Here is a 14517-nt window from a genome sequence, read left to right as displayed (position 1 = left end):
GCCCTCCCTCCTCTCCAGCACTGAGCCCATGGCATTTGGCAACACAGAGGTTTCACTTGCCTGTTAGCCTTCATACTTGCATCACACACACTGAGATTCCTCTGCTTAATCCTGACCCATTTCCAGTGGCCAAGCAGCGACAATGAGCACAGGGTGCAATGGTTTGATGCTGCAAAGTCAGCTCTGTGTGGGGTGTAGGGAGAGGGCTCAGAGCAGAGGCTTCTGTAAAAAGAAACTCCAGTAATTTTTAGTTTGTTTGCTAATTGACAAGCTGATTTTAGACTGCATGAAAGACTAATTGCTATTCCTTTCAGCCAGTGAACTGTTAATGAAGCTGGAATTTGTCCTAAAGACCATATGGCACATGTCATCTCTATCAAGTTATCTAAATTCCAGAAAGTCCACATTTATAAGTGTATAAATATGGAAGAGGAAAATGAAATGTGATTCTGTAAGAAGTGTAGTTTCTGCTGTAACCCTGAGTTCCAAGCTGCAGCTGTTTATTGAATGGCATTGGTCCCTCATGCCACATGATGTTAAGACAAAAAAATTCATCTTAATTTTTAAAAGGCAGCAAAAATGAAGAGTGAGATGAAGAATGTGAGGCATCTTTTAAAATTCCCAATCTGATGTCTGGTCTGATGAAAATGCTGGTTTACAATGGGAATGGGTTCTCTTTGGGGAGGAAGTAAGGACAGGGAGAGCAAACAAGGTCACAGCTTTTTTCCTATCAGCATCCCTAAGTACAGGACACATGCCTGGTGACATGCAGAGGTCTCAGACATGTCCCCAACCACTTAAACCTCTGCACAGCCCAGCCTGTGGAATCAGACACAAAATGTCTGAGAAATATTTAGGGCTTTGGCAGAAAACTGGGGATGGGGTGGGGAGAAATCCCCACTCTCTCCAAAATCAGTGGCTGATGAGTGCTAGAACTGGAGGAGATCACTCAGACAGGCTCTTAGTGACCTCCATGTGCAATGATTGCAGCTCAGATTTGTCCTATGCTTTGGAGAGCCAAGATTCAAAGTATTCTGATGAACAATCAAAGATAAAAGAGAAAATCCTTTCTCCATGCATGGATGAAGGTATTTTTCTGGCTCTGCTGTCCACATTGGAGCCCTGCTAGTCCCTGCTCAGAGGCCACAGCAGCCCCTGCCTTCCCAAAGCCACTCTCCATCCATCCCTTCATCCTCCCAGAGCCATGGGATGCAGCCCAGCTGGGGCAGGGGTGGCCACAGGTGTCCCCTGGCTCTGGCAGCTCAGCCACAGCAGGGACTGGAGCCACCCCTGACAGGAGCAGGGCTGGGATCTGAGGCTGCAGTGCCTCTGGGCAGGGGAGTACCCATTGCTACTCCATGGGGTAAGACACAAGGCACAGAGCAGGGAATAATGCAGAGATGTTTGGTTTTTCCTTTCCCAGCACTGTGTCACTGCAGGCCAAATGGAAACCTCCTGGGTTATTACACAAGATAAATTTGACAGGATTGTAAATCATAAAATTGTCCGAAATAGCAGAGCTGCTGACAGCAGACACTCTCATTCAGTTGCACCTGATGTTTCCTTTTCTTTGTTTCTTCTTGCCATTCCCTCCTTAAAACTCCATAAAGTAAAAAGGAGAAGCAGAAACTCCAAAAAGACCTGAGTGATGAACCAAAACCTGACATTTCTTGTTTCCTGGGTTTAACTAAATGCAGTAATGCTGAAATTACAAGATACATACAATCTCTTTTAAAAAGGCTTAGGAAATAAAACCAGAAAAGTGTATCCTCTAATATTCTATGTAATTTTAAAACATTATTCAGAATTGACTAGATAGAAAACATTGTGACTAATGGGAACTAGGGCATCACTTATGTGATATGAGCACTTGAGACATCCCATATACACACAAAGTCAAATATTAATAGTGTGGTATATCAACAGAAGCAATCTCTCTGTTTTGGGGACAGATGTAGGGATTTATTTTATTGTCTTCATTTACAGCAACAATCCTTTCATTGCTAATATCCTCAACTCCTGACAAAACATGCCTAAGGGACAGCAGCTCTCTCTCCCCCTTTCTGGAAACTTGGGCTGTGCTTTAACTGCAATTAGGAAACTGCTTTGATTTTCCTTCCAAGTTCACTGCTCCTGACCCTGGCAGAGGCTCTTTAGTCACAAGGCTGTTCCCCTGAAGATGGAAGAACATCACTCCCAAAGAGTCCTTCTGGGTAGGAAGGGAACCTGGCAGGCAGGGCCCAAGGAAACCTCAGCACCCAGTGCCTCCCCCAGGGGTGAGCAGGGAACACACACTCTATAAACACTGCACTGTAAGCACCCAATGCAGTTACTTATCTGAAAGAGACAAATATTCAAAACTAAAGTTAACATGCACAGGCCAAAACAATCTGCATTTAAATGTATTAAACAGGGCAGGAGGTTCTTCAAAGCAATTTTTTTTTTCCAGAAGTGATTAAGAAAGAGATGACCCCTCTTTATCCCAATGCAGCACCCATCAGCAGGAATTTTATGGCTCTGTGATGGTATTTATTGACAGCTGTCAAACATTTGGGTAAAAATATGGAAAGATACACTGGCAGGCACTGAGTAAAAAACATGGGGAGGGAACTCAGGTGATCAGTGGTGTGTTTATTTTGGTGCATAAAACATGTAAGGAAAATTATTTCCACATTTCTAAGAAAAGGTTACAAGCAATGAAAAACAAATGGAAAAGAAACCAAGCAATTTTTTTTTACAGTAACGTGTAACAAGGGAGGTAAAGGCAAAGTTGTTAATTCAACAGAAGCCAAGTATTTTGGAACAATCCTGGTTATGAGGAACACAGGTTAAAACAGACTAATTCTTCCTTTATTAATGAACACTGTTCTGTGAAACAATGTTTAAAATCTATAATGTTCCTACTGTTCTCTTTCCTGCTGTGTTGTGCAGACAGAGGAGAATAAACAAACTTGCTCTCTCCTGAGAGCTGGAAAGTGTGACCCAACCCTGACCTGCCCTCCCACCACCTCCACCTGGGCACAGAAGAAAGAGCAGAACCAAAGGCCAATAAAAGGTTTGGTTACCCAAGGAGTTCCTGCCCCTCCCAGAGTCCTCAGCAGCTCATGTGCAAACTCTGCTTGCAGAGGTGACAAGGACACTCTGGTGCTCTTTAGACGCCCAGGTTACTGAAATTTTCAGCCTGAGATTTGCCTCATGCACACAGATTTGGGCTGGGTTTGAGAACTTCTTGCAAAGCAATGAGGGGCTGGTGGGGAATTAAATGTCAAAGCCATTGCCCTCAATCCACAGCTCCACATGGTCTTTAGTTCCACAGGTACTTTGGATGTAAGAACCCAAGCTCAGATTGATTTTGGAACTCAATCAACAGGCAGCAGGGAGGACAGGAGGTGCCCTTACACGAGGAAACAGATGCCAGACAGCACAGAATGCTGTGGTCTGAGGGAGAATACAGCAACAGGGCAGCCAAGAGCGCAAGCAGGTACAAATAACTGAGCTTTGACTCACTTAAGCCAACTATAAGTTATTTAAAAAAAATAAAATATATATCACTCCCTATTCAGTCTGTGAGCTGAAAGTCCAAACTAACTTCTAAGCCATGACCAAAAATATCTAAAACAATATGCATTTTTGTTCCAGTCCTAAACATGTTTTCATCTGAGATCTTTTCACATTGCAAAATGATTTCTCCTAAACACTTAGGAAACAGAGCTCCAAATGGAAAGGGTTTAATAACCATGTGGACAGCCTGAGAGCATGCAGCTCTGAAAGAGCCACCTGAACCTTTTGCTCCCACCGCAGACTCACAGAGGCATTACTCATTTCATGAATAAAAAGTTAAAAACTCAAAGAGCAGCAATAAATACTCCCAAAGATGGGGGGAAAACCAGCACTCGAGCCAAAGTAACACAAAGAGTAGGAGAGCATCCCCTCAGGAATGTCAGCCACTTGTGGCTCCTGCTGTAGCACCACTCCCAGGTCCCCTGGGCTGCATCTCTACACAATTACCAGGTCATTAAAGAGCAAACACATCCCACCACGTCTTCACCAGAGTGGGTAAGCAGCAGCTCCAACAGAGCTGGACACCAAATTTGGAGCCTTTTGACCGAGAAAAGAACTTCACGTAATGACCTGTGAAAGACTGGCAAGAAGAACCAGGTGTGACCTGGTGACAGGATTTCCTAGCTGCCTCTCAAACTGCAATCACCTTCTCACAGCTGAACGGGTCCTGCGATACTCATGGGACAAAAAACTTTATCAATTAAGCAAAGTATAACTCTGCCCTTTAAGACCATTTTTCTGACCACATTTGCACACAAAGAATCATTATTCACATTTAAAATATAAAAGAAAGAATACCTGCTAAGCTACATATGGTGTGCAAGGAAAGAACACTTTCACAGAGCATGGAAAGCATAAAGTGCCACATGAGAGCTTGACTCTCCCTCCAGATCTCTGGGTCACCACTCCACACCACCCTCCACACACCACAAAAGGTGCAAGCCAGGAGGAAAGGGGACACACATTACTCCTGCAACATGCACATACCTTTCACTAGCTTAAAACTGCTTTTCTATTTCCAAGATGCACAAGCTGAATTACAAATACATTTATTCACAGTGGGCTATTTTCTCTCTTGATGTAAGTGCCACTAAAAAGCCTCTGCCTTATCTGTTCTGACCATGAGCAGAGGAAGTTACAGAGACGTCAGCTACCAAGGTCATCAAGTCAAACCAAAGATTAAAAAAAGTGACCAGCAGAGTCAGACACCAGTGTAAAGGTGAGGCAATCACCAGCTGGAGGGCAAATGAAGAAGGAACAATAATTCTGGTAGGCAGAATGAACTTTGCAAAGAAAAGTGCTATGATCCTTTCTGATCAGATCATCCTCAATTCTTTGGTTAGAAACTTCTCCAGATATTTGTACTGCACTTGTTGCTGTGGTATCAAATTATTTTTTCATGTCCAACCAGCCCATCAGATTAACACTGCAAGCCTTTAGGTAGAACTTTATTTATCTGCATGCAAACTGCTCTAATCCATGACTGCCACTATTCCACTAAAGGACCAGACTACTGGTTTGAGCTTCTGACTGTCACTAAAATGCTCCTCCTTAAAGATCCCTTAGAAACAGAATTGCAATTTAAAAATAGCATTGTTTATAAGAAAACAGCTCACTTTTGTCCTGAGAACAGGGGAAGTGATTCTTCCACCCAAGGGGCCTGTAGAGCCACAGCCAGGCTGTTCTGCTGCACCAGTGCTCATCCCTTCAGTTCAACTCCTTTATCCCAAGAAGCCACAAGACTGGCTGGAGCCTTGCAGGAATTGCTTTCCCTGGACCAGGTTTTTGGACTTTACAACTTTCTTAGGGGAGGGGAATCACAGAAAAATGGGTATCTGCAGATGATGAACTCTCTGATGTAAACAAGGCAAAGAAATTTTATGTAACCTGAATTTTCCCAGGTCTTCTGCCCCATTGTTCTTGTCCTGTCTCAAAACACAGAACAAGGGAAATGTCATCTCATGTCTGGAGTCAGAATGCTGGGTTCTGCAGGGATATCAGATGGGCCTTTGGGCAAACTCTATATGAAGTGAGGCCTTTTGGCATTTTTTGCTAATTGGGCACCATAAAGCAAAGTCTGAATGAATTTTGCAGTGTGTGTCTGCATCCCTGGGAGAGGGCAGACAGCTCCTGTGGCTCTCCCAGCTGGCACACCATGCAACCCTAATTTCATTCAAATCAAATAGCTATAATTGCTTTTCATCCAGATGCTTTTCTGATTCAGGTACTACAACTGCAACATGAGAGAAGCCAAGACTGATGAAGAGGCAGCCTGACTGGAAATGGAAATTTGGTGTATCCTAATTTGTACGTGTGTTCCTACAGCTGTGGGTTCAGAGATGGAAAGGGGTTCTTATGCTATGGTTAAGAAAGACTCAATGAGCATCAAGTCATTTTATACTACATTACAGAAGAAACCAGTTTGCAGTTTTGGGCAAGTCTTTGATGTTTGCTTTTCAATCCTTGTGAGTAAATATTAACTAATGTAATTATAAACACTTTAATCCAGAGGGAGATTAAAAAAAAAAACCCAAACAAAACAAAAAACCCCAAAGATTAATTTGATTGAAGCACTACATTTAATCCACTGATGACAAAACATTCAAAAATAATTCTTCCATTTTACGTATAACAAATAATGAGTCAAAAAATCCAAAACAAAACCAAAAAATAAAACAAAAACAAAACAAAAAACCCACAAACAAAAAAATCTCAACATTGTGGCCATATACCAGCTCCTGGCTAGACGAGGCTCAGACACAAAACTGACATCCTGGCTTTAAACCACCTCAGAATGATCAGAACTCATGTTAAGCTTCTTCCAAACAGAGAATACCAGTGAAGATACCCACTTTCAAACACTGTGTCCCTCATCCCCAGCATACAAAGAGCAGGACATATGTACATTATCCTAAAGGAATTGCAACTCCTTCAAGTACTTTTCAGTTTAATTAATAAAAGAGACACTGAATATGGATTTCAGGGGATTTAAACTCAAGCAGGATCTAAAATCTGGTCTTTGAGCTGGAAAAAAAAAATTAGTAGCATGGGACACTTAAATGATTGAAAAATCCTTAAACAACAGAGCAACATTTTTTTACCCAGTGCTTTGCACAGCATAAGAAGAGTATTCTAAGGGTGATGAATCAATTTATCTTCACTGGCCAGTTTCCAGGAGTATCCACTGGTGCCACTATTCCACCTGCAATAATCTTGCACAGCCACATGGAATTGAGACTTCAATTTTTTTTAAAGAGGAAGAATTGATTTTGATTTTCACCAAAACAATTATGAAACCTAAAGCTTACATGTAGATTTTTGTAGTGACCATTACTAGTAAACTGCACAAAGAATAAATATCAGTATGTCCAAATCTGACAACACAGTAATCCTGCTGCTTGACTGCATCAAGCAGGGACAAAACACAAATAGCAAAATCCCAATAAAAGTCGATTAAGCTTTACTTGGTTATTATTAATAGGTAACACAATAAGCTGGTTTAAACATTTTCCCCCAGAGGATGCCCCCGTGACTGTGTTCATTAGCAAAATGAATTGTAACATGATGGGAAGTTCAGAACAACCACAGTGGCATAATCAGAGCTGCAGTTTTTCAGCAGGGCACTGTATTTTGGAGCAGGTAAAGATTCCTGTGAATTTGCAGGGCTGCACACATAAGCAGTTCTCCAAGGAAAAAACATTAAGACTGGTTTTTCATCAGTCCCTAACAATAAAATGAACACATCAGACCAAAATAGCTTCTTAAAAGTAGGTCAAAAATACCCATTCATGATCACTTGTGCATTGGTTTCCTGCAGGTTCACCTACCCACATGGATATACGTCACACGTATCCTGGAGACAGTGAGGCAGAGGAAAAAACCAAATACATTAATGAGGTAGCTTAGACTGGGTAACTGCAGTTAAAAGTTTTATTGAACAAAAGAAGGTAAAATGTGGTAGTCCAGGTTCACTGAGCAAAAGCAGCTCTCTCACTGAAGCTGCACTTTGTGCTAAATAACCTTATTAACTGAGACTATACAGAGGACACATTATGCAAGTTATCTCAACAACAAAGGAGAAAAGGTAGATTAAATTTGATCGGATGGAACCATTTGGTCAAATTCAGTGGCTTAAGTTACTGATTCTAGCCCTTAACTACCCATATTCAGTACAGCCATAGCACAGAATACACAACTGCACTGAATTCCCATTTGTTAATAGTATGTGCTCCCATGCAAGAGGAAGCCAATTCCTGAACAAAAAGAACAAATTAAAAAACACAAATATGTTTAGAATGTTTTGTTTGAAGCATCATTCAACTGACTCAGGAAAAACACTTGATGTATGTTATAAAAAACTCCCGACCCCTACAAGGTCCGCTCCTGTACAGTGCTAATATTTTAAAATTATTTTATTTCTTCCCTCTGCCTAAGAAACTTCATATGCTCTGAAAGCACCCACAAAGTCAGGTGGGTAAACAGATATGTCAAAAATACTCTGTGTAAAGAGGGAGGTAGCTCAGGCCCCTTGGCAACCTTCAGAGAGTTCACATTGATGTGGTCTACCTACCCTTGTGATCTGCAGTCAAAAATGAAAGGAAAAAGGATTTCAACATGAAATTCAGTGACATGTTCAATACAAATTTGACTCACTGGGCTCCCAAATGTAAGCTACAAAGTACCTCACACCCAACATACAACATTAATAACGTACCTAGTTCATACATTTTATAGACAATACCCTCTCATTTGTTAAACATTTGGCTCGGGCGAGTACATCTTTTTTTGTCAACCACTTGAGAGACATTCTAGGCCAAACAAACAGCAGAAATAATGTCAAAGTCCTTTTTTTTTTTCCAGTAATTGTATGAAATGCTGTAGGCTAAGCCTAACAGAAACTACTGAAGAAAAATGAGAGACCCCATGATGCAGTGCAGAGGTGTTACTACAATGGTGAGCCAAGGGATGGGTCTAAGGTGCTGACAGAGGAGACTCCCTGGACGGTGACCCTGTGTTGTCCTCCGGAGGGAAAACTGTGAGAGTGCAGGCTCGAATGCCACCAAGGGATTCTGGAAGGTCAAATACTTTATGCCACTCATCTTTTTCTGGATCATACTTCTGAACTATTTCCACCATGCACCGGTTATTCCAAGAATATCCTCCAACAACATAGATCTTATTTTCAAAGACAGCAACCCCGACATCACTTTGCCCACGTAACATGGCGGCAATTGGAGTCCACTGGTCTAGAGTTGGTGAGTAATATTCACAGCTTAGAACATCATCATAATCACTTGTTCCTCTAAAGTGATTGCCACCAATAACATACAGCTTGTCTCCTACAGTACACATGCAATGCAGACCTCTGACTGTCGTCATGGGAGCTTTCTGAGTCCATTTGTCTGTGTCAGGGTCAAAGCACATGAGTTCCTTTTGGAAAGTATCGTGGGTGATTCCCCCTAAAGAAACAAGACACATGTTAGAGGAGTGCTCACCCTAATAAGCATTAAATAACAAAAAATACATTTTACTGAAAGAATTCCATCTTCCTTATAACTTCTTCACTCTAGTACTATCACAAAAGTACTCAATTTCAAATGACACTTGCTCCTTTAAATGGGAATATGGACAGAAGCCATGTCTCACACTGCACCTCATTACACAATTTATACTGGCAGATTAAAAGAACAAAAAACTGTTACCTATGCTTCTACTTTGCAAATTTATTTCTTTGCCTGTGTTCATTCAGTTTGCTGGTTATGTTTCTCACCAACAAGAATCCATTTCCCTTTCAAATTTTGATACTATGCCACTGTGTTTTAAGTATCACATAGTAGAATTTTCATCAAAAATCTTTTTTCATCAACTTCAAGTGAATAGAGAGGACACACATTTCAAACAGTCTTCAGTTAATAGTTACCTAGGGTTCCCTCTACATTTACCTTCTCCATAGCTCCCTGCAAAAGCACTTGGAGAGGCTCCAGGACAAAAGGAAAAGAAAAATCTGTGGGATCTACATGAAAAAACCACAGCAGACAGCATATGTATGTGCCACCTGCAGTAAAACAAGCAAAATGGGCAAAACACAACTGACAGCAGCACAGCAATTAGGAGCTCAATGGACTTGCTCACATCAAAATAAGCACCTGTACCTCACAGTAAATTCTAAAGCAAATTCCTCCTTGCCTACTGGCACAAAAGCCCCTAAATGAAGCAGCTCCAGCACATCCCCCACCAGTTCTTGTCAGCTAAGCAACCTTGTCCCACCTCCTGCTCTGAGAGGACATCCTTTAAAATTTCAGTAGGAGAATACAGGGCAGTGATCCCTGCAATGGTCACTGACAGACAGATTGAATCTTCGTAAAAAATTAAGCTAATAGCAGATTTTCAGACAATGCATTTGGAAAAAAAATGTAATGAAAGTACAACCTCAGTGACACACAGGACAAGCATATTTCAAATAAAAAAACAGTGAAAGTACAGATATCACTTATATTTTATGATTAACACAAGAACTTAGCCCTTTCCAGTACCTCAATGAAGACAAATGTTGTTTAAAGTTATAAAATTTCCAATGCGTTCCAAAGTTTACTGGGAGGGTGTGTTTAATTGCTATATTATATAATAATATATAATTATTTAATACTGTTATACACAATTATAATTATATATTATAACAATATTATGTTTAATTATATTGCTATATATAATATATAAATTATATATTACAATTTATATATGCAGCTACAGAAAACTTTATTCTGATCAGTAAAGTGAGCAACTGCTTTGGAATTCAGAGCTATTCATTTACTAAGCATAATATTATCTACAATAATTTTGTCAGAGCCAGCAGTGTATGTGCTGTTTCACTGGCTTCATAGGAAACTGCATCACAACTGATACCATGGCAATCCTGCTGCAACTACAGACTAATCTGTACTGTCTGCTGCTGAAACAGAAAAAGTTAGAGAAGGAATTGTTTCACAGAGATGATGTCACAGGCGTGATTTATTTACCTGAAATGTACATTAACCCCCCATAGACTGTTCCAGCGTGACCATAGTGGGGCTCGTTCATTTTTGCCACGTAGCTCCACTCGTTCATTCTGGGGTTGTAACACTCCACAGTGGCTGTTGGAGACAAAGGACAGCACAGAAGTGGTGAAAGCAGCAGGGCAGTTTGGTGCTCAGCTCAGTGCAGTGGCAGAAACATCCACAGAGGAAGTGCCAACAAGTAACACTTCAGCTGAGGGAGTCTCAAGGGAATTATTGAAATTATTATCACAGAAACAGACAGCAGATGGGGTTGGAAAGGGCCTCTGGAAATCATCTACTCCACCTCATCCAACTCCTCTGCTAAAGAAGGGTCACCAAGAACAGGCTGCATAGGATTGTGTCCAGGTGGGTTGTACCACCAGCACACTTGCTCAGAGAACACTCTGTGTTCTAATCTTCTACTCTGTGTGCTAATTTTCTATTGTATTGCACTGTTTTATTAAGGATTTGCACAGCAACATACAGCACAGCATATGCAAGTCACTACAGCAATTTACAAAAGCCAAGCTTAAAAGAAAAAAGATGAAACATCCCTGAATCTGGCAAGGAGATAAGCAGTGCCTGTGTTGATGCATAACTCCATTTGTGCAGTTTTCTCTGAGTTGGAATGTTAGAATGATCAAGGGTTTTATCAATCAGAAATCACAGAGGGCAGTACCCAGCAGTACCCAGGAGTGCAGAATGGATTCCTGAGGAGGAAACCTCTCTCCAGTGTAAGATGGGAGAGATGCAGGCTGCAGGAAAAGGGCTGCAATAATCACAGGGAACACAAATAGAAGGCAGATTCAAAAATGGAGCAAGTTCTAGGTCTGGCAGCTTGAACATTACAGTATGATCAGAGGGGCACAAGGTCCTCAAAACCCCCATAATATAGTGACTTTATGATGCACAGAGAAATTGTCAATAATTAAGTTATGTTAAAGACAAATTAGATCTCATTTTAAATGATTAAAGACTGCTTAATCTTTGTTGGATGTTTATGAACTATACATAGAAAAATTGAATCTGTCTTTAAAAGTGGCATTTTACTTGCTCTAGAACAAGGTTTTTATTGAATCAAGAGTAGAAAATCTGAGTCAGCTCTATGGAATCAGTGATGGTGACTTAACAGTGCAGGATTACACATCAATCAAGAGAGAAAATACCCTTAGAATGTGAGAAACTTGTCATTATAAAGGCAGAATCCAGTTAGTTTTAGTTCAAGCCTAATTACAGAATTATAGAGCCAGTAGAGAACATCAGACAGTAACACATAGTGAATATAAAGCACCTCACCCTAACTCCAAAGCTGTTTTAAAAAGATCCTCTGGATCATTTTAGAAGAGTATAGCTATGGTCTCAGACTACAAAAAAAAATCCCTAGTCATGAAAAAATTAGTATAGAGCACATTAGAGTGACCTTCTGAATTCTCTTTTAGTTGCTGCATAACCTCTTTATTGTTGCAAAACGGGATGATAATACATAAATCCATGCAATTAGTGTCTCAAGTACATGCACTGAAAATAGAAGCTTCCAGTTCCAATGTCAGAAATACTGTTTGACAGCCAGTTCAGTATCATCTAAGGCTAGAAGTGAAAAATAAAAAATCTGTTTTGCACATAAGAATTGTTAAATTGTTACAGCACACTGGGTTTGCTTCAGCTTTTCCCCACCCAGGAGCTGAACTTTAAATTCATGAAATGCAGAAAAGTGCCAGTCCAGAACACTGGCACTTTTTAAGTATAATGAACTTTTTAAGTTCATTATACAAGGCAAAACACACTAAATATCTGGTCTTTTTCTAAACAAATTATATATATTGATTTGCATGTATAAAATGATTAATTTAATATTCTTGAAACTGCTTCAAAATAGTAATGAAATCTTGAAATGCATCTGGTTCTGTGCAAGTGGCTTGAACAAGGACTCCCAGTTCTGCCAGCTCAGGGATGTGTAAGATGGACAAAAAAATAACAAACCAATACAAAGGAGCTGAAGTCAGGTGTGCCTGCAGTACTGGTGATGTACCAAATTTTTCATTTAAAAAATCTGCCCAATATATGGGCAAGTTCCCAAGTTTAATCTAAGAGATCTCCCTTGGTTGTTTGGGCTTTCTTAATAAAGACAGAAATCTCCTTTTTAAAAAAAATTGTATTATTTTCCATTTGATACACTGTAGGCCTTCTGTATCCCATCACAGACTTAGCCACAAATCGAAGGAATGCTGGAGACACTCTCTTGCCCAAAGAAAGGTATAGGCACAAAGAACTGATTCCACAAATGACACAAAATTAAATCTGTGAGTTGTGTTTCTCTGCAGTGCCACCTTGACATCACCAGCAGTTTTTGCCCAATCCCCAAATAAACCCATGCTCGCTCTTGTAAACACATTCATCCATTCCAAAATGCTTCTTTTATAAGGAAAGCTCCTTTCCCCTCTGCTCTGTTTAGCAATAAGAAGCAAAGATGTGCAGAAATTTCAAAACCAGAAGGAAACAGATTTGATGTGCAAGTAATTACAGCTGTCCCAGTCCCACCCCCAGGGCAGCCCCTTCCAACCCGTGCTGGCTGCTCCTCTGTGCTGAAACATCGCTGCTGCTTCCACACAAACTGCATCCCTTCCCAAAGTGCTCCCACTCTGCACCAAGGTGAGGAACTCGTGTTTCTGACACACTCCAAGGACAGGGAGAGCAGAGGACGTGCAAAGGAAGAGCAGAGGAGCAGCACACAGATGAATGTGACATTCAGTGCTGGACAGTTTTATCTCACTCTGCACTACAAACTGCATTGAAGAGAGAAGCCAAAATATCCCTTTAGCTAGAGAAGACAAAACATGTAGAATTGGTACCCATTCCACCATCACTATCAGCATGTTGTAAAGACATTATTTATTTGAGAAAGGATGGTGCTGAGTCCAAGACCCATCACTTTGTGATGTGGCTTCAAAACTGTCTCTAACATTCCTAGTACAGTCTGACACTATTTCAGACAAACTATTCCAACCCAAATCTCACATCCACTGTGCTCTAAAACAAAGCTAATCACTTTACAGCTGAAAACCCTACTCTGCTGTTAGATTGATCTGTATAATGGTTTCCCTGTTACCTTGCAAGGTCATTCAACTTCTATCTTTTTGCAAGATATTCCTCTGTACTGAAAAGAAAAAAATATTCAAAATTCCAGCTATTAAAGGTGCCCATAAATTAAGAGAGACAAATTCTTCTTTAGAAAATCTCCAGACAGAGCAGAGTTCACAAAACACTCTAAAACTGCTACTTTATTGCACCTAAGTGAGAGTGATGGATTCATTCTTCCAACACCATGAATGATTCAGACCAGGCTCTATTTATGTTTAACAGTAGAACTTCTGATGTGTTCATTACCATAATCCAGGCAAGACAGGCCTCATTTTAAGAGAATTAAGCAATCTCAAAAAGACAAAGTTTTGGCAGTCCCAAGGGATGTTCAGCCTGCACTCATTTTATAGTGCCATCTGTGATGCTATTTGAGGAGGATGCAGATATTTAACACTTCTCTGTCAGTAGCTTCTAAAGTGTCTTGAGGTCTGTTACAGCAGCACTTGGCAACTCTGTGATGTCCCAAAACCCAGGCTCTTAATTTTGTTATACTGTTTCTATAATACAGCTTATTCACGTAAAACTCTAAGCTGACTTAGTTAAATAGTCCTGACTAATTTTGTCCTAACATAGCAAGGAGCCACTCCAAAATAAGCCTCTGCACAAGAGATCCTCTAGTTCACACTCTGGCCTGATATTCTGATATCACAATACTACTCTGATATTCACAATACTACTCTGACAGTGAAAAGCCTCACTGGATACTGGTGCATATCAATCAACAACATTTAAAATATATTAGCTGTATCTTTACATACATACATATATATGTACACACAAACAC

At 40.4% G+C, this 14517-nt stretch overlaps 1 protein-coding gene across 4 annotated transcripts in view; it reads right to left on the bottom strand.

Moving 5' to 3' along the window:
* Nucleotides 1-2611: 2611 nt before the first annotated feature.
* KLHL13 (kelch like family member 13) overlaps nucleotides 2612-14517 on the bottom strand; it is an 80666-nt gene continuing 68760 nt past the window's right edge. For all 4 annotated transcript variants that reach the window (XM_036401890.2, XM_036401891.2, XM_036401888.2 and 1 more), the window contains 2 exons: nucleotides 10578-10691; nucleotides 2612-9020 (listed from right to left, as the gene is read on the bottom strand). In XM_036401890.2, coding sequence (XP_036257783.1) covers nucleotides 8533-9020; nucleotides 10578-10691 — 602 coding nt within the window. In that variant the 3' untranslated portion in view covers nucleotides 2612-8532. The remainder of the gene's footprint in view (nucleotides 9021-10577; nucleotides 10692-14517) is intronic.

This window comes from Molothrus ater, chromosome 14 (assembly GCF_012460135.2).
Source record: "Molothrus ater isolate BHLD 08-10-18 breed brown headed cowbird chromosome 14, BPBGC_Mater_1.1, whole genome shotgun sequence".
Classification (NCBI taxonomy): Eukaryota; Metazoa; Chordata; class Aves; order Passeriformes; family Icteridae; genus Molothrus; species Molothrus ater.
Note: the sequence above shows the minus strand (reverse complement) of the source record. Positions and strands in the feature narration are given on the sequence as shown.